Source organism: Lutra lutra, chromosome 9 (genome assembly GCF_902655055.1).
Source record: "Lutra lutra chromosome 9, mLutLut1.2, whole genome shotgun sequence".
In the NCBI taxonomy this organism is placed as follows: Eukaryota; Metazoa; Chordata; class Mammalia; order Carnivora; family Mustelidae; genus Lutra; species Lutra lutra.
Window position 1 is genome coordinate 67,856,912 of NC_062286.1, and position 20,520 is coordinate 67,877,431.

Consider the following 20,520-nt stretch of genomic DNA (forward strand, 5'->3'; position numbering starts at 1 on the left):
CTATGGTGAGGGTGAAAGTATGTTCTAAGTATTCAACAGCAAAAAGGGAGTGAGAGATCACAAAGGATGTATTTCTGCTAATTTTAATGAATCAATAGCAAACTTAACCGTTGTAGCATTAAACATGCCCTTACCAGATAAAGCTATTGCTTTTTCACATCTAAAACCCTTGCATGGGATACTAACTACCCTTTGTCACTCAAAGTAAGTATTCTACTACTGTAACAAGTCAAGTCAACTAATATAATAAAGCACACAGGCTAATTTGTGTATTTTTTTGTATATAGTTCAGTAAGCTGCATTATTTTGAAATGTAGGAGGAGTCAAAATTTCTTACAAACCTAGGGCAGCTCAAAAAAATCACTCAGTCATTTTGGCCTTAGGATGGACAGCTCTCCAAATATGGACCTGGATATCTTATGCAATGGGCAGCTTGCTCTCCTGGGACATATATAAGCAGAGGTGAGCTGACCTCCTTGTAGCAGAGACAGGGCGGGTAATTTTAAAGGGAGCTATAAGGGCCCCTGGGCCTCCATAACAGGACATGATGAGACTTACCTGCCAGAGCCTTGATGCGGGACCGCTCAAAGAGCCTCGCAGAGCTGTTCTCATTGTCCCAGTCATCCACGTCCCAGCGGTTGTTGACATCGCTGTACTGCTGTTGGATCTCAATGTTGTCATAGTCTGTGGCTACTGTGGTCGTCATCTTGAACTATCTCAGCTGCTCCTCCACATCAGCTCCTTCTTAGAGTTCTGTGAGAAAGAGAAAGAAAACCTGATTTAGAGGTCTAAAGTGTGCTGCGTTCCCATGAAGCCCACTGGGTTAGAGGTGAGTAGAAGCCCAAACAATTCCTACAAGTCAAGAACAGATTTCTGGGGTCAATCGAAGATGATGTGGAACCTCAGCACTGCTTCATAACACGTGTGTGACCTTGGCCAGTGTACTTAACATCTCTGAGCTTCAGTTTCCCCAACCTTAAAAAGGAAAGATAATCTCCATGTTGTTGAGAGGACTGAATGAAATGACAGACATCCAATCCACGGTGGGTTTCCCCCCTCTTTTTAAAGTTTAAGCTTTGCAATTTTATTTTATTTTTTTTAAAGATATTATTTATTTATTTGACAGAGAGAGAGAGAGATCACAAGTAGGCAGAGAGGTAGGCAGAGGAGGAGGGAGAAGCAGGCTCCCTGCTGAGCAGAGAGCCTAATGAAGGGCTCAATCCCAGAACCCTGGGACCATGCCCTGAGTTGAAGGCAGAGGTTTAACCCACTGAGCCACTCAGGACCCCTTATGCTTTGCAATTTTAAAGTTTTATTGGAGCTAGATGAATATCTACTTGGGGCTTCTGAATGAACTCACTTATTTCTACTCTGTACTATAATATTTTAGCTTCTCCTGGAAATTCATAAAATGTTATATAAGAGAACAGATCGTTTGACCTAAATATCTCATTCCTATTACAAAACAGATGCCTAAGATCAAGTGAGATAGTAAATATAAGTCACTAACGACTGTTCCAGTGTACAGTAGAGGCTTATTAAGGAATGACTACAATTATTTATATTGCTGTTATTTACAAATTCTACGACCAATACCCAGTTCTCAGGGACCTACCCAGGGCAGAGTATTCTACAGGAACAAATGAGAAACAAGAACCTGGGCCTCAACTTTTGGTCCACTGCTATCTTCACTTCATCAAAATGCCCTCAGAGAATTATGAGAATACCTTTAGCTTTAAATACAGCTGCTTCCCTCTTCAATACAGCTATGATGCATTCACTGAACCAGAATGTACTGAGGACTTACTACGTGCTCAGCACTGTTTCAGATGCTAGGGATAACAGCAAACAAGATAAGGACTCAGCTCCAGGGAAACCTATGGCCTTGTAGGAGGAGCCGGACAAAAAGCACACCAAAAAAAGGCAAAACAGTTGAAAGAAAATAAAAAAGTGGAGTGAGGCAATAGAGTTGTGATCAACCGCACTGTATTATAAACTTCAAAGTTGCTAAGAGACTAGATCTTACTGTTACACCACCAAAAGAAAGGAAAAAAATGCTAATTACGTGATGTGACAGACATGCAGCTAATGCTACAGTAATGATCATATTGCAATACAGAAATATATCAAACCAACATGCTGTTGATTTCCTTAAATTTACATAACGTTATACATAAAATGTACCTCAATTTAAGAAAAAAAAGAGAGATTGAGGCTATTTCATATTTCAGATCTAGTGGTCAGGGAAGGCCTCTGGGAGTCAGTATTTAAAGTGAGATCTCAATGTCAAAAAGGAACAGGTCACGCCCAGATCAAGAGAAATAGCATTCCAGGCAAGGGAAAGTCTTTATGTTGAGAAGCAGGACAGCTTGTTGGAGGAATGAAGAAGTCAATGACCCATATAATCACCCACTGTCGCTCAAACAAGCATTTGGATGGGAGTAAAATCCTGGCTATCAATCACATAGACATAATCAATCCCAACAATATAAACTTATCAGGAGATTAACTTTAACATCTACATTAGCAATGTATTTACCAGATTTCATAAAAACACACAAAAAAAATCACAGGAACCTAAGCCAATAAGTACGTTATATTGATCTGTTTGTCGCTTTCAACACCGAGTCACAACTCCCTTCAAAAAAAGAAAAGTCAATCGTGTCATGTACCATTTGACCTTGGAGGTGGTTAATTTTCATAACTATGTCAATACCAAAGGTTTTCATAAAATTCAGCCACCTCTACGTGGAAAAACAAATATGAAGTTATTATGAATTCCAAATTTCTGAAAGCAGAAAAAGTGCAATTTCACCCAACCCAAGGTCAAATCTAAACACTACACACCTCTCGGAATTCGTGCTGGCTATCTGGTGCCACCTGCTGACCACTGAGAACAAGCCACACTAGGGCCTCCCAAGGCAGCCATTTACTGGGGCTCCAACTCCCTCCACACCTGACTCCTGAGTAAGCCCCACTCCCACCATTTCCCCCACGAGTCTCTCCTCCTACCACTGACTTATCCCCAGATCAGTGACTGCTTTCCGAAGATTTCTCAACAAGCAAATGCTAATCCTTTCCTTAAGCTTTAAATAAGTCGTTCAAACCACATAAGCACATTTTGTCCCAAATATTCTTCTTTAATGGTGTTTGTTCTTTAACGATACCATTTTTCCTTAAAAAGTGGGAAGCAAAAGGCTGTGTACAAAAGAAATAGCAATGCTTTCAGCTATTCTTTTTATTCAATTGTTTCACTTGAGTGTCTAAGAACTTGAATATCAGGGTCATTTTTTTCAACATGCTCCATCTGTCCTAAGATAATATCCTTATCAAACAGCTAATTTTTTATAATGGAGTCTTCCCCTCCGCCTCCAGGGTAATGTTAAAGCAAAACATCCTAAACCCCACCAGGACCACAGTGAAATGGTACTTCTAAGTATTCAGTAGCGACACCGGAGTAACCTAAGCGTAAAGGAAAAAAGTCAGAGCCATGGTAAGATGTGGATGAGTGTTCCCAGGGCATGGGGATTCCAAAAAGCCCAGTACCCTATGAACACCATTATCCCCCAACCTCCTTCAACAAAAGCCAGCTGAGAGGGCAGTGTGTACCACACAGAGAGGTGTCTCCAACAGGTTATCTATAAAGGGCTAGATTTTCCCAAGGTGGTATCAGCCATGCGTCCCCACAGTCAGTGAGGTAATCTGTACTTCTTAAATGGCTGTGGGGAGATTATGAGGAGAGAAGAGTGGAGAGCTGGCCATCTTGGAACTCTGTTTGGTGGGTCCGCCATTTGGAAAGCAGGAGAAGACTATATAAGGTTGGCACGGAACACGACATCTCCTCTCCCAGAGAATGGCTCTCATTGACTCTATGGGCTCAGTGTGGGCCTAGATGCTGACTGACTTGATCACCACAGCAGGAATTCATTAAATAATCCCTGAATGAATAAAAATCAATAATATCCTGGGTGTGATATGAATACTACCCATGTTTTTGTGGCTAGGTTTTAAGAAGATGGTTAAAATTCATACCTGCCTTCTTTCTCTGCCCTAAGTCTGTGTGTGTGTCTGTGTGTGTGTGTAAACAAGGAATATGTAAACCAAGACCCCTCCACCAAATTACTCTTCTCTAACCCTAGATCCCATAAATGAATTTCCCAAAAGATACACAAAAACATTCCAAAGGCTCATTATTTTCTGCTTCGATAATGAGACAATAATTTTATTTCTTCAAATTGGCAGACCAAAACAGACACAGATAGGAGGAAATGATCACGCCACACCCAGAAGGCAAACAGGTCCCTACCGCTCTTGCAGGTGCTACACTACAAGGTCATGACCATCAAGAAAAAAGCCAGAACATTACCATTCCAAGTTTCAGTAGGAGTCTATTAGTTCACCTCTTTAGATTAAAATAAAATCAATCAAACCTGGCAAAGCCCAGAGGGAAAATATCTGTTTACTTCCAAGATACCAAATCTGTTTTCCACGTGACACAGGTAGTAGATAAATGCACAGGTTTTTGTTCTTTATAATTATCTCCAAGTTTCCTTCCACTGCCCTCTTCTGTTTCTGTATAAAATCTCCTTGGGTGATATCACCCACCCCCCAGTCTTTGACTCCTCCCCATGTTGACAGCTGCTCTCTGGACAGCTAAATGCAGAGGTCCTAAGGACGACCAGGCCAGTGTCTAAAACTAAGCCCATAATTCCTCCTCCAGACCCCATTTCCTTCCCATCACTCCCTTGCTGAATGGCATCCCCTCCTTTCTTCCAGTTACCTCAGCTAGAAACCTGGCAGTCCTCCCTCATTTCTCCCTCCCAGCTTCAGCCTCCAAGGCTGCTTTTACCTCCTGACAACCAGGAATCAGCTCAAACAACAGTTTTTTCTTTTTCCAGCAACTCACCCTACCCTTTCCCTGACATTGCCATCAGAGGGACCTTCTCAAATATAAGTCCAATCATTTCATTCCTGTGACTAAAACCCACTGAGGCCCATGCCTTCAGAATAATGCCCCAAAACCTTTGAAGAAAAAGGGGACTCCTTCACAAGGGAACTCTGACCAGCTCTCCAGCCTGGTCTCAATACTTCTGTCTGAAGCTCCTGTAGCTCCTGAGGGGGGAAAAAAAAAAATCAGGCTCTTGACTTACCTCCAAACGACCTGGAAATAGCTTTTTTTTTTTTTTTAAAGATTTTATTTATTTACTTGACAGAGAGATCACAAGCAGGCAGAGAGGCAGGCAGAGAGAGAGGAGGAAGCAGGCTCCCTGCTGAGCAGAGAGCCCAATTCGGGGCTCGATCCCAGGACTCTGAGATCATGACCCGAGCCGAAGGCAGCGGCTTAACCCACTGAGCCACCCAGGCGCCCCTGGAAATAGCTTTTTCTGCTCTCCACAAATCCTAGTTTTAGGTTATTACCTTACTGAATCTACCTCTTATCAGTTACCACCACTACCTCCTGGTCTGAATTAAGACAACTTTAGATAACCCTGAATATGTCCTCCCTCCCAGACACCTTTTGCACTGCTGACCTGTCACTTAGCATTTTAAGACTGTTTCACAAGTACAAAACTTTTATTTACTTATTGTCACCAGGCCATTGGCTCTTGAGGTCATGTTCTCATCATATTGTTCTTCTGTCTTCTCAGCTCCTAGTGGGGTGCTCGGAAATATTAAGTGCTTGCTAATTGTTTGTGGCTGGCTGGGTGGGTGGGAGGCTGGTAGGTAAAGGTCTAGAAGTTGAGGGCACAGGATCAACATCAATTCAAGCTGCCACTCTGGTACTATCGCCATCAGGCACAAAGGCCAAAACACATACTCATTGGAGCTACACATATCTCCTGGGCACTCTGCTTTCAAGGAAGTCACAATTTTAGACTAGGCTGCTGATAAATATAAACACAGATTTAATAAGGTCCTTCTCCATGTACATATTAACATGTAGGTTTCTCTTTGTAATTTAGTTTTAACCCATTGAAAGAGTTTATTTTTTTGTCCGGACTACTCAGGTTTCAGAAAGTAAAGAAACAAGTAGAAAATAAATGGGATTTTCACTGGCACTATACACACACACACACACCCCACACACAAACACTCACTCCTTAATACCCAATTTTAATTAAATGCTCTAATAAATTAAATGAAAATGAAAAAGGTAATTTAACATTTGCCAATCCTTTCTGAAGAAGAAAACCATATGCTAACACTTATTTTGGCAGAAGCCACAGACCCAAATGTTCTGCAAACACTTAAAACCCTCCCACTTTACTCACAGAAGACTTGAAAAAGCATACGCTGGACTGCTGGTGTGCTATCTTTAAAAAAAGCTCTGCTCTGGGATTTTGAAGGGATCAAGCTGTGGGTCTGACAATTTCCAGGAAAAGACCCAGGAGAGATCTGCCTCAATCCTCTCAACTGTACTGTCTCCAAAAAGTAAGACTTGAGTCACACCCTATTTCCAATGTGCCCACTGAGGCATTCTGCAGCATGAATCAAATGGTCAATAAAGAGGAATATGTGCAAGAAACCACAGGGATAGAGAAACCCAGCTAGCCTACTGTTATTCAGGTTCGTGGAGCTAGTTTCACCATAAGATCCAAGACACCATCCTAAATATTCAGAGTTCCCTGTTTACAAAACCAAGACAAGTATGATAAGTTCTAGTGTGACAATTAACCAAGTCATGCACCCAATCCTTTATAAAAGCATCATTCGCTTTTTTTAAGTAAGCTCTATGCCCAAAATGATCCTGAGATCAAGAGTCACATGCTCTACTAACTGAGCCAGCCAACTACCCCAGTATCATTCACTTTTAAAATTACCAATTGACTTGCAGCTTTACAGAAACACATAAGCTATACAAAAAGCATGACACAGCTGTTCAAACTATCCAAAATTCAGACTCAGACCATTCTGAGAAGAAGTATGCTCAGAGACCTGTTTAATAATTAACCATTGTTAATAAAGGTAGTCCTCAAATACTCTAGCTAACATTTGTTGGTTTTATTTATCAATGACAGATAGGTTAAAATCTCCCACTGTGAGTGTGGATATATCAAATTTTCCTTGTAACTTCCTGGATACATACAAATTATAACTACTTTGTCTTCTTGGTGGTCTGTTTAACATTGAAATAGCCTCTTTTCTCCCTATTCACACATTAACTCATTCATTGATAATTAATATATGCCTGGTATATTTTTTTCCATTCTACTATTTCACCTTCTATTTTGTTTTAGGTTTTAGTTATGTCTCTTATTTTTAAATCTAACCAAGTGTTTCTGTCATTTTGTGGGCAAATATAATCCATTTACATTTATTAGGATTATGGCCATATTTACTGCTTCAACCAACTTGCTTTTTATCTTAATTAATGAAGTGGCAAAACTGAGTCTTAAAGGGTTAAACAACTGGGTCATGTCACACAGCTATGAGCCCAACATCTATAATATTTTTGTCACCTCTGAATCCTAAGTCACAAGAACTCTAAACCTAATCTTTAAAACACAGAAAACTGGGGCTCCTGGGTGGCTCAGTGGGTTAAAGCCTCTGCCTTCGGCCTGGGTCATGATCCCAGAGTCCTGGGATAAAGCCCCACATCAGGCTCTCTGCTCAGCAGGGAGCCTGCTTCCTCCTCTCTCTGCCTGCTTCTCTGCCCACTTGTGATCTCTGTCTGTCAAATAAATAAATAAAATCTTTAAAAAAAAACCCAAAACACAGGAAGCTGATGAGTCTAACAACCAAAGAAAATGCTAATTGTATTTAAAAAGATGTAACTTTCATGCTAGCTTACTCTGTGTGAGCATAGTGTTTTACTTGCTTTTTCATTCATTCCTTCCCAGCAACCTTTTGATGTAGACAGTATTATGAGCCCTACTTTATTTATTTATTTATTTATTTAAGTAATGTCTACACTCAACTTCATCAGACACCAAATCTGCCAGCATCCTGATCTTGGAACTTCCAGGTCCATAACCATGAGAAACAAATGTCTGTTGTTTATCTATGGTATTTTATCGTAACAGCCCAAAGACACTTATATTCCCAATACTCAGAAGTAACCTCTTTCCTACACAGGTGAAAGATCTGCCTAGAAGGTGATTCTAGTTTTATGAACAAAGTTCTAGGGACAAATTTTCTTTTTTAATGTGGGCGTGTTATGCCACGCCCTACTCTATGGAGGAGCAAAATTAACCTTTATTATAAAGGAAATAAATTTTAAAATATTTCACTGACCATAATTCATTTTATTTTAAAGTAATCTATTAAAAAGAATCCATCACTATGGCTTAGTAACATATTATACAATGACCAAAACCAGATCTCCACAACAAAGAGGAGTATAACACAGGGGAGAAACAAGGCATGTCTCTGACCTTCCTCCATTGTATAGGATAAACTGCACAGTAAAACAATGGAATTGCTTATTATTATTATGAATTATTATTTGAGAGTCTTAAATGAAAGGAAAATTAATTATATATTGAATAGAAATGTATTCTTTTACTATTTGTACATTTGTACAAAGTACCTTATTTCTTTTTTTTTTTGCCTACCTATGATACCATTTAGATTCTAATATAAATCTGCAAACCCTATAATTTTTTTAGACTATCTTTATTTTGAAAAGAGAAAGATTAGCTTTCCCAATGTTTCTCTATAAGTCTCCAAATCACCTAACTTGAATCAAAAAAAAAAAAGTAAAAAATTTCTACTAAATATATGGCTATCCTCATTGGCAGTTAAAGGTCAAACTTGGTTTTGTTCTCCTTACACAGAGACGCAATTAAAATTGAAGTCATTAACTAAAGGCAGACTTAACACCATGATCTGATGGCCAATGGGAGGTTTCTGAGCCACTATAAATAACTACTTTGGTCTTATTCTTATTCCCAGATAGTTTTATTTTGTTTTGTTTTTTTTTTTTTTTTAAAAGATTTTATTTATTTATTTGATAGAGAGAGATCACAAGCAGGCAGAGAGGCAGTCAGAGAGAGAGGAGGAAGCAGGCTCCCTGCTGAGCAGAGAGCCCGATTCGGGGGCTCGATCCCAGGACCCTGAGATCATGACCTGAGCTGAAGGCAGCGGCTTAACCCACTGAGCCACCCAGGCGCCCCTCCCAGATAGTTTTAAATTACATTACAATATAGGCCTAATGCTTCCGCTCCCAAAATGCTGATCCTGTATTTCAGTGAGTTTGGCATTTCACTGAGTTATTGTTTGTGAAATTTCATAAGTCAGTATCATGTGTGCCCGGAACAATAGAGAAACAATAATGTGTTTTCTATCTGGAAAGCTGACTTTTCCTTCTAGAGTAGCCCAGTGCCAAAATTCTTTGCCAATCTATCAAGTGAAAATGCATCTCTCTCCTACCTGAAATAGTGATCAAATGAAGGAAATATATACAATGGCAATGAAAAGCAACAGTATACGAAATGGAAGCGGCACACACACGCACATATCCTAAGCTGCACAAGGGCCAGAATCCCCTCTGTTCTGTTCATTTTTATACCACCAGCCCCAGCTTCATGCTCAAGCCACAGCAGGTGCTCGAAAACAATTGTAAACTAAATTGGCAGGTGGCAGGAGCAGTGCAGCTCCAGAGCAGTCTAACTCTGAAACACAGTGCTTCTTTCTGCCTACTCAATATGCATCTTGGACCCCAGTAAAATTCTCAGTGTTACATAAGGGGCAACCTTGTCTTCACTCCATTTCATTTAGGAAAGGATGACTTTTTTGTAAGAAATCTGTTTTCAAATGTTGCAAAATGAGACAGGTCATATTTGGATAGGAATGGAATAACTGCTAACTTCACAATTTCATTTGGAATATATATATTATATCAATTTAGATTATTAATATTAATATAACAAATTAATATATTAATATTATATATTGAGATAAATGTAAGTGCATGGATATTATATGTACTATATAATATTAATATCCATTATTAAGACATTAATAAATATATTCTTATATTTATTATAGATATAAATAAATATTTAAATACATAATGTTTTAAGAATCATTCCCCTTTAAAAATCATTCCCTTTTGCAAAGTGACCTAAATCCTAGGCATGTCTAATATCCAAATTTCCAAAGCTTTAAATATTACTAGTTAAATTTTCTCAGAGAACAGTTCAAACAATTCTCATTGCTTGAGTTAACGCTTCAGCAGCAAGTTTTTCCTCTGTGTATGCCTAGTAAATGTTTCCCAAACTTACTTAGAACTCTATAACCTTTCAAATGAGCAAAATGAATAATAAAGGTTGAGCTACAGAAAAAAAGTGACATTAATTCCAGAAAAAACATGCATATTAGTATCATTTAAACGTGATCAAACCTCTATTACTAAAATTTGTTTAAATCTGATCAATTTGAATAAACTTAAAAAAAAATAATGTTTAATGATTTATACAGGCTGAAATCCATGAGAATTCTGCAGTTACTTTCAAAAGTGTGACTCTAAAGTGCTCAATATGAAGTTTGGTAACAAAGGTCAGTTAAAGGGACACCTAGGTGGCTCAGTCGTTAAGCATCTGGCCTTCGCCTCTGGTCATGATCCCAAGGTCCTGGGATAGAGCCCCGCATCGGGCTCCCGAGCAGTGGGAAGCCTGCTTCTCCCTCTCCCCCTCCCCCTGCTTGTGTTTCCTCTCTTGCTGTGTCTCTGTCAAATAAATAAATAAAATCTTTAAAAAACAAACAAACAAAAACAAAGGTCAGTTAAAGTAAATGCAGAGATCTATTTGCTTTTCCAGAATTTAAACACTGATATATAAGGAAAAGGCACACTGTGTTTAAAATGTTCCCCTTGGGGCGCCTGGGTGGCTCAGTGGGTTAAGCCGCTGCCTTCGGCTCAGGTCATGATCCCAGGTCCTGGGTTCGAGCCCCGCATCGGGCTTTCTGCTCAGCAGGGAGCCTGCTTCCTCCTCTCTCTCTGCCTGCCTCTCTGCTTACTTGTGATTTCTCTCTGTCAAATAAATAAATAAAATCTTTAAAAAAAAAATAAATAAATAAAATAAAATAAAATGTTCCCCTCAGTTCACAATCACAGAGGAGCTCTCTGATACATAAGTAAGATCATGCATTCATCATAGGTGACCAGACACAAGCAAGTACATCTACCACAGCATCAGACCATAATCTGACCGACTGAGCCAACAACCCAGCACCCCACCAAACTTCTCACAAAGGCAAAGAATAAAGCATGGCCTATCCAAAGCTACAGAGCCATGCGCCTACAAGTCACATTTTGCTATTGCTCAAATAACTTCAAAATGAGAATAAGATTTCAGCTAGTCAAGTCCTTAACCAGGTTCAAAAGCAAAGGAAACCAGCAACTTCCCTTGTTCTCCCAACAGCAGAAAATGGGCTTAAAAGAACAAGAATGAGAGCATCCAGAGCCTTCTCTTTAAAAGCTCGCTAGTGATATGATTTTGGTAACTGCATTTTTGAACTCCTTGCCTGAATAAAATCAAGCCTAGACTTTCATCTCCTTGAGATATGTTATTAATAAACCAGTTTTCTACTTCCCAAAATATCTAGAACACAACATGCACTTTGTTTATCCTGTTTCCAAATGCTTTCAAAGAAGTTACTTCTCTTGCCAAACTCAGCAACAGAGCAAAGAATGAACAGGATGGTAGGGCAAATGAGAGAGCTGGAGGCAATAAATTCTTGTAGCATTCTGATTCTGTGCAGAAAGAAAATCAGGGGGCGGGTACCCCAGTAGTGGCTGAGTATTTAGGGATGTCTGAGTGAACTGTGATGCTATCTTCCATGCCATCAAATGCTAATGCCAATCCAAAAAGGATCCTGTAATCGAGGAAGGCTTTCTGATCTCATTAGCAACAGTACTATTATCTTTTGATAATTCGTGATTGTAAAGATTGGTTCAACAGAACCAGGTCAGACTAAACATTACTTTCTCTAGGAAGGCTCTACGGAATCTCCCAGTCCCAACCCAGCACCTCCTGTTACATGCTTTTGCGAGTGTCTTTTCCTCATGGCACGTACCTTTAGCATTTAAATAATTACATGTGTGATTATTTGCTAAATGACGGTATTACCTTATATACTATACTCTCCAAGAACTACTAAGCATTTCTCTCCTTATCAATGCATCCCTAGCTACAACATCTAGCACAAAGCAGACAATAAACATTTAGTGAATAAGCTTTAAAATTTTCTCACCTTCCAAAAGTATTATAAGCACTTTCCCTACCAACTCTGCTGTAACAAGAAAAAAAAAATTCTAATGTATCCAAAGGCAAATTTGTTCAAATGAAAGCTGTTAAATACTAAAAACAAAAATAACCCAAAATCTGAAATAAATCCCGAAATGGTCAAGAATTATCTGAATTTTTCCTTTTTTTTAAAGTATATTTACGTTGTAACTTTTAACTTCCTTTACTGAGCAAAAGAAAAACTTCAAAGGCAACTTCAAATTTCTGCTTAAATTACAGAGAGATGAATTTCCCACGAAAAAAAATCACATCACTGGCTCAACAGTCATACTCAAACGGTGCTGACTCGAAGCTGAAAGCCTGGTGAGGCAGGCTCATAATCCAGCGCCCAGGCACAAACAATACTTTCTTCACTACCTCAGAAAGTATACTTAGCACAGTAAAGGACCTTGGACCACAGAGAGATTCAAAACTGTTCAAAAACACATACAGTAGTACATTTAGACATTTAAAGTACCCAAAGTCAGAAGAGGTGAAAAGGGACAGCAATCCCAAGAAAAGGTGGTAAACTCAACATAGAGTACCAGCAGAAGGTAGCCCAAACAGAGCTGGCTTGGTGGTTAGGAATGAAGCAATCAATGCCCAGGGCAATGCCCAAACCTAGAGTACCTAGAAGGGGGTAGGCAGGCCCTAAGACAGCTGGAAGTCCAGGCTGCAGCGCTAGGAGCTCCCAGGGAAAAAGTCTTAAAGGGCCACTGGGCATCTAACCTTAAGGAGCTTCAGGAGGCCTCCTGTGGGCACTGGCACAACAAATTCATAGTGACTCAGGGTTAGAAGGTGCTTTCTAACAACTTGAACTCTCCAAAAAACCCAGAGGGTTGGCCAGAGAGCAGGGAGTTCACCCTATCACGAGTGGTTCACACAGGGTGGGGAAGTACCATTTGACAGGGAAGCTAGAGAGGAAACCAAGAACTGTGTGGGAAGCTGGATGACATGAATGCTAAGAGCCCTTCCAACCAGCAGGCCTCTATGATTTGGTTAACCACAAAGTATCCACCATTCTTGTGATCAGTACACTGTAGTAATACTACAGTACACAAAGCATGGTTCCCAAGGTAGGCACGATACTCTCTTCAATGGGGCTCAAGAGTATTTCAAAAGAATGACTTCTCCATTCCTATTTTTAACTGAATCTCTGTTACCTTAATCTTAGCCACTCTTTGTGTATCCACATAAAGTATCTGCATTCTCTTTGAAACAAAAGTACTCTTCTGCAAACATTTATAAATATTTTCATTGGGTTGCACAACCCCACTGGGGGGAAAAATGGGCAAAAAGATTTGAAACTGGCTTTTACATTTTGATGAAAACATTACTCTTAAGCACATCACTGAAAATATTTATCAAAACAATTATTTTACTAGGCAACTTTATATTTTTATTAATATCATAGGATACCAAGTAAAACATATGTTCATTTAAAAAAAATATTTTGATTAGAAAATAGTACCTATCCTGGCATAATATTTCTGTCACTCAGAGCCTATTACTGAGTCTGGTACTGTCCTAAGCAAAAGGCAGAGACATTCTTGACATCTAAATAGATGTGAAAAAGCAAAAGTTTTTATTTAAGAAAGTTGTAAAAACAAATCCTTTGTTTATACTGTTTAAATGAAACCTCTCTTTGCTTCTTCAGTTTGGGGGAAGGGCAGTGTGTTTCAAGTAAGTTTCCTTAAGAAATTACTCCCTGATCCTCCTCATCAGATTTCTGTTCTAGTGGAAGGGATTGAAACTCATTAGTCCCACCTAGCATACTTAAAAGTCAGTACGTACACATCCAGCATTGGTCATTTTGCAGCTACATCCTGACAAAATGAGGTTAATACTCAAAAAATGAGTTGGTGATAAACCAAGTCAAATAACCAAGGTATCAGGACTCCCTGGGGGGCTCAGTTGGTTGAGCGTTGACTCTTGATTTTGGCTTACATAATGATCTCTGGGTCCTGGGATCAAGCCCCACGAAGGGCTCCATGCACAGGGCGGGGAGTCCACTTGAGATTCTCTCCCTCTTTCTGCCCCTCCCCCAACTCACACTCTCACTCTTTTAAATAAATAAATCTTTAAAAAATTAAAAAAAAAATAACTGAGGTACATCAGCTATAGAATTTGTTTTGCTATGGCTGTTTTAAATGCTGTTTCTAGAAGTGTCCTTATTGCACCAGCTCTCTATAGGTAGATCATGTCTGCACCTAAATATTTCTGAAAAAAGTGAACTAATACATTTGGACCCTCAAGAAAGGGTGGAAAGCCATTTACTGTAACCACATTCAGCTATGGGATAATGAAAAATTAGGCATTTAGCAGTTTCTCTGCCAGAAGTGGACTGGTTTTACTTTCTGGTGGTATGCTGCTGTCTTGCTCAAAAAGGGGTGGTACATTCAAAGACTAGGAATAGAAGACCTGTTTGTGAGACCAGTGATGAGAGCGAGGATTAAAACTGTGACCTACAAGGATGATCATTTTCATGCCTATGGAGATTCCTTGCCTCTAAGCCTTCTATACTTTTAAATTCTGTTAAATCCCACATATACTCCAGAGGAAGGAGTAGGCAGCCAGTGTCAGAGACTTCTCTGAAACCCAACTTGCCCCAGTGGGCCTAGAGGAGGACAAGAGGGAGGGAACTGGTTTGCTTAGTTTGCTCTGACTGCAAGGGCACTAACCCAGTAGGCAGAGACCCTCATGCTACAGAAGGCAGCCAAGGGCTTACACAGTGTAGTAAAGACTGGCCAAGTTCCCATGAGCTCGTTCTATCTCCTAATGCAACATGCAAAGAAATGGAATATAATCCATCAGAATGGAGACTCCAGTCTTGGAAGCAGGTGAAACTAGTTGACTAGGATCCAAAAAAAAGATTTTTACTTAATCAGCTCAACAGAGTAAGCTCCACAGGTCAAGATTTTTTTTAACTTAGCAATTATTGACCAGAAGACTAAAATGTACCCAGTGGTAAAAACCCCTCTTTTGTGTAAAATCCAGAGTGATTGCTGTGCCAGGAAAGATGCCAGCTACACAGTCAGGGAATATTAGTGCTGGTCTTGCCTCATGACCACAGAAGGAACATGGCACCCCTTCTCCTTGAGGTGAGCGAGCTTATAACTAGCTCAGGAGTCTGTGTAGAGCTCCCTCTGGACTCCTCATGACAAAGCCAACAAGAGCTGGTTCTCTTCATCAAAACTGCTCACCACTCACACACTCTGTAGGAACCTCCTTCAAGAAGTCCCAGAAAGTTCCTGCCATCCAACTCAACAGGCTTTATGAATGGGGAGGGCCCTCCCCATTGCTTTCAGTGTACATTACACACACACACACACACACACACACACACACCCCAAGCAAAGCCAGAGTATGCCCTTGGTTTTGCATCAAGGCAGACTTTTCATTTACACACCTCTGTCTGACTTCAAGCTAAGTCCATTATTCTTTCCTTACATACAGAACCTTGCAGGAAAAGCAGGCTGGGAGCTGTCACCCAGGCATACACATCCCAGCCCCAAGAGGTATTCTCTGAAGTGAGTATTTATTTCATTTCCTCTAAATAGCAGGAGGTATCCCGCATCTCTGCTATGCCTCCGTTGCCAGAAATAGCAGTGTCAAGAGCAGCCTTCTCTGACGTAAACCAACTCCTCAAGGAGGAGGGCTGGGCAGGTAAAGCCAGACCACTGTCAGCCTGACCATCTCACAGCACTAAATTGATGCCAGCTGCCCACTACCTGCTACCTTCCTTAGGTCTCTGGAACTGGCTCCTGACAAGAATAACAAACCTTCACCATCGGCTTCCAGATGATAGCAGAGGTGAGGCCTTTCGGGCCAGAAGGCAGAAAACCACTCCTTTCCCTTTCGTAGCTACTGTCTCTCGTGATGGGGAGAGGGGGTGATTTCAAAGGCCAGTGTCTTTTAGATAAGAGATGAATGAATTCTCTGACTGACATCCTGAAAAGGAAAAACACACATGTTTTTGTTTTCTTCGTTTTCCTCGTTTCTCTGAGATTTACATTTGGAAATGGGTGTTGTCCTATTACAAGAATCAATGGCAGGTCTGGAAATGAACCAAAGCCCTTTAATCCAGTTTTGCTCTAAAATGCAAGTGTTTTTCTATCAAATGTTCCAAAACACGCTAATGATCACCTGTAGCACAAATTTTCAGGGAGCTGTAAACTTAACAAAAATGGGATCAATTTTGTCTCAAAAAAAGTCTCTATGCACAAGTCACTCTGTATCTTAGCTCTCTTTTGTCCCACTACTTCCAGCCCCTCCTTTGTGCTCTCCTCTCCTCAGAGGCTTCATCCCCCAGGTAGGCTCCCGGCTGGTGCCCTGTGCTGAGCCAGGGGTGCACCAGTTCACCACCCTCCAGTGCACAGCGGGCAGCACTGACCTAACCAAGTATACAGCAGAAGTACGCAAGTCAAGAGGGCATTTTATTCTTTTTTTTTTTAAAGACTTGATTTATTTATTTGACAGAGAGAGAGAGAGAGCACAAGTAGGCAGAGCAGCAGGCAGATGGAGAGGGAGAAGGAGACTCCCCGCTGAGCAGAAAGCTCCACATAGGGCTTGATTCCAGGACCCTGGGATCATGACCTGAGCCAAAGGCAGATGCTTAACTGATTGGGCCACCCAGGCACCCCATAAACTGGGCATTTTAGACAAAGCCTCCAACACAATTAAGGGCTAGAACAGACCAATGCAGAGTTGCATGGGGCCCCTCTTTCTGATACCACAGATATGCACCTTGCTGTCCAGCCAGGTTAGCACTTAAGTGCTTTAAACTATCCTTAATGGATACAAGTAGCATTAGACACTGTCAGTTATGCCAAACACTGTCTAAATAATACCTATTATTCCCTAAAAGGGGAGAAAGAGGCTTCTAAGATATTCAAAAGTGACTGGCTATTCCAAAGATTCTTCAGTGATAAACCAACTGGTCTGGAAGCCGCCATCTCGTTTTTTTAGCTAATTACAAACCTTTTTGTTTCTGGGGGGGAAAAAAAAGTAGAGGAGAACCTGAGGCCATTTATCATGCCTCTCACTGAGGAATGTGGTAGCTCCAGTAGAACACAGAGGGCAGTTTTTACTTGGATGAAAGGATCAATGCTTCAACCCAGCACTGGGGTCCTACTCTCTGCTGCAGCCTGGCTGAGCTCGCCACAGGGCCAGGAGGCTGAGGAGCTCACCAGAGATCTAGAATCACTATGACATCCCTTCCAGAAACCAGTTATCCCATATTCAGGTGGGTCTCAGAAGGGGCCTTGGGACAAGACACCTTGAGGCTCAGGGCTTCGGTTTCCCCATCTGCAAAAACAAAAGTCTGGACTCTCAAACAGTGGTTCCCAGCTCCAGCCATGTATCAAGATCCCTCATGATGATTCTGTGACTTAATTTAGGCTCAGGTGTGGGTGTGCATCAGGCCGTTTAAAACTAAGGGCTAAGATTTATCATCTATCACCTATCAACTAGAGGCCCTTCTAGCTTAAAGGAAACAAAAGCCTTCTAAGCTCCAAATACCAGTGAAATCATCTGCACTCCTCCCTTGTTAGGGTAGGGGATAGGGACAAAAAAGGTGAGCTCATCACTGTGTGAGATAAAGTCAGTCAGAAGAAGGGGCATCTCCAGCCAGCCAGGCCCTGAGAACACATGATGAACACTGATGCTGCAGCCTACCCGAATATTCTAGAAGTTTCCAGTCAGCTCTAAAATTTAGACACGGTATTTGGGATTTAGATTTCCTTCCCTCTTGCTGTCTGAAACATGAATCTCATAATAAAATATCTTAAATGAAAATGTTGTGGTTATTTAAGTCTTCAGCTAACAAATGAGACTACAGCTCATTGTTTTCTTTTAAAACAACGATCAACTGCCTAAAATATTCACTCATTCCCTCATTTTTAGCCTATTAGAGACCACAGAGAAGTACAAAACAAATCTTAAGAAATGAACAATTAACATAACAAAAAATGAAAAGAATTATAATACCAAGATGCCAAAAATACTGATTACATTTCAATTACTATTTGCGCTTTCATCTGGAAAACATATCCTCCATTGGAAAGTACCCAGTGTAACAGCTGCATTGCTTTTTCAACTTTCACAAACACTCTAAAAGTTAGCCAAAACTGAGTGTTGGCTGCCGTCCAGGGTTTTATTGTTATGTACTATTAGTTCATAGGGAGAAATGTGGGCTAAGGAAGGGAGAAGGTGAAGGAATAACAGGGCTTCATAACCATGTGCAGATGTGAACGTTCCTGAAAGTTTATCTGCCAGAAAATACCGCCCATATTACTTCTATTACCTGTAGCCTTTATTAGTTTAATTAGATAATTACAAATGTTGTGTTTTTAGGACATCATTTAAAGACTTAACTTTATACAATTTTTCTTACGTCAGTGGCTGACATTTTAATACTTTTCATATGTAAAGCAAACTGGTGGATTCTCTTTGGCTCCCTCCACTCTTTCACAAGTGTTAAAAGCAAACCAACAGGCCAACCACCAATCAACCTTCCTTAATTATGTCCACTTCTTGTCAAATCAATTATGGTTCAAAAGCCTCTCACTTTTAGTACTTCACAAATGTTGGGACACTATTTTTTTTTTTAAGGTTTATACAAACCAAATGCAGTGACACGGTCCAGCACAGACTTTTCAATCTCATGAACCTGTAAAGTTAAACAAATAAGCAAACAAAAAAACAAGCAAACAAAAAAATGAAGGGACCAATATGGGTTTCAAACTTTTATCTGGTTAAGGAGTAAAAATTAAAACAAACACAAAAACTACTCAATCACTTTGCCACTATTTTATAAACAGGACCCAAAATAGGAGAAGGATAATTATCTGCAAATGGGATGATCAATCCTTTACGGCAGAGAACACAGGATAACTGTGCACCCAGGCCTATGAAGCAGGCAGTGAGAGCCTCATGACACACCTGGCCCCACAGGTGCGGTCCGAAGCAGGAGTTCGAGGCGAGAAGATAAAAGCGGAGAGAGCATGACTAGCTGGCCGGGAACAGGCACAAATGTTTCAGGATTCCAGGTCTACACCTAACATTGACCCTACTTCTTAAGTTCCATCCTCTTCTAAAGTTCCATATCCGTTAGATGACAAAAACTCCACCAGACCGTTACGTATTTTACCGGGATGAGGAGAACAGGTCTCTTCTGCTGTCGCTCCCCACCCCCCACCGACCAAGGGTTTTTCTCCAGCACCCGGTATTACACATGGCACAAAACAAAGAGCTCCCTAAGTACTTATGGAATAAATGACTTTTCTGATCTCCACAGTATTTAAAGGATTTTAAGATAAATGCACTCATCACTGATGCTTGGGAGCTTCTGGCAAGAAAATACAATATGGATCAGGTTTAATTTTTAACTTTAGGGAGGCATGGACCTTTGAATTATTTAACACTTACATAGCTCTATGTGCCAGGCCTAAAGCCCTTTACCCACATTAACTCATGTAATCCTCCAATAATATTTATGAGGTAAGGACTTTATCTTTTGTATTTCACAGATGAGAAAATTGTGGCACAGCTCAAAGATCAAAGAGGTAACCTTCATGGAGTTGAGATTTGAACCCAAGTGATGCAGATCCTGAGTCTTCTATCCTATGCTGTCCACTATGGATGCAGCGAGCCACGTGTGGCTAATTACATTTAATTACGTTAAAATGAAATAAAATTTAAAATTCAGCTCCTCAGTGTACTAGTCATATGCACTAAGAAGCCACATGTGGCTCATGGCTACCGTACTGCATAGCGCAGACACAGGACACTTCCCTCATTGCAGGAAGCCCATTGGAAGCACTAGTCTATGCTCTTAGGCAAAACTCTATTGCTCATGATTTGGGTTTAGCTCCAGACCTGAAGTCCCATCTCCATGCCTAACCTAATCTAATAAAACATAACACAAAGGGGTTTTCCAATGGGGACTCTAATACCTACGCTTTAAGCAAAAATATATAAAAGCAAGTTGACAGCAGCATGACCCTTGGTGGATGTCCTCAACAAAAAAGCCAACAGGAAAAAAAAAATGTTTTTCCCTTTGTTATTCTCTACTATTCTCCTGGCAGGATGTTCACAGAAACAGTCTCTGGCTGTAAGCTCACTGGCGCACACTTGCACCTGTCCTGCGTGAAGGACTGAAACACTTATTTATGGATTTTGTAAGCAGAGTTCAGCCAGAGGGTAGCCATTCCCAAAATTCAGTTCTCAAAATATTTGCAGATATTTTTCAAAATGCACAAAGCACACCACATAAGGTTCTTCCCAAAACATA

General features: G+C 40.4%; 1 protein-coding gene across 3 annotated transcripts in view; it reads right to left on the reverse strand.

Moving 5' to 3' along the window:
* The window catches only part of SPTBN1 (spectrin beta, non-erythrocytic 1), a 200,054-nt gene that overhangs the window by 144,262 nt on the left and 35,272 nt on the right, over positions 1–20,520 (reverse strand). For all 3 annotated transcript variants that reach the window (XM_047745608.1, XM_047745609.1, XM_047745611.1), the window contains exon 2: positions 559–753. In XM_047745608.1, the coding sequence (XP_047601564.1) occupies positions 559–706 (148 nt within the window). In that variant the 5' untranslated portion in view covers positions 707–753. The remainder of the gene's footprint in view (positions 1–558; positions 754–20,520) is intronic.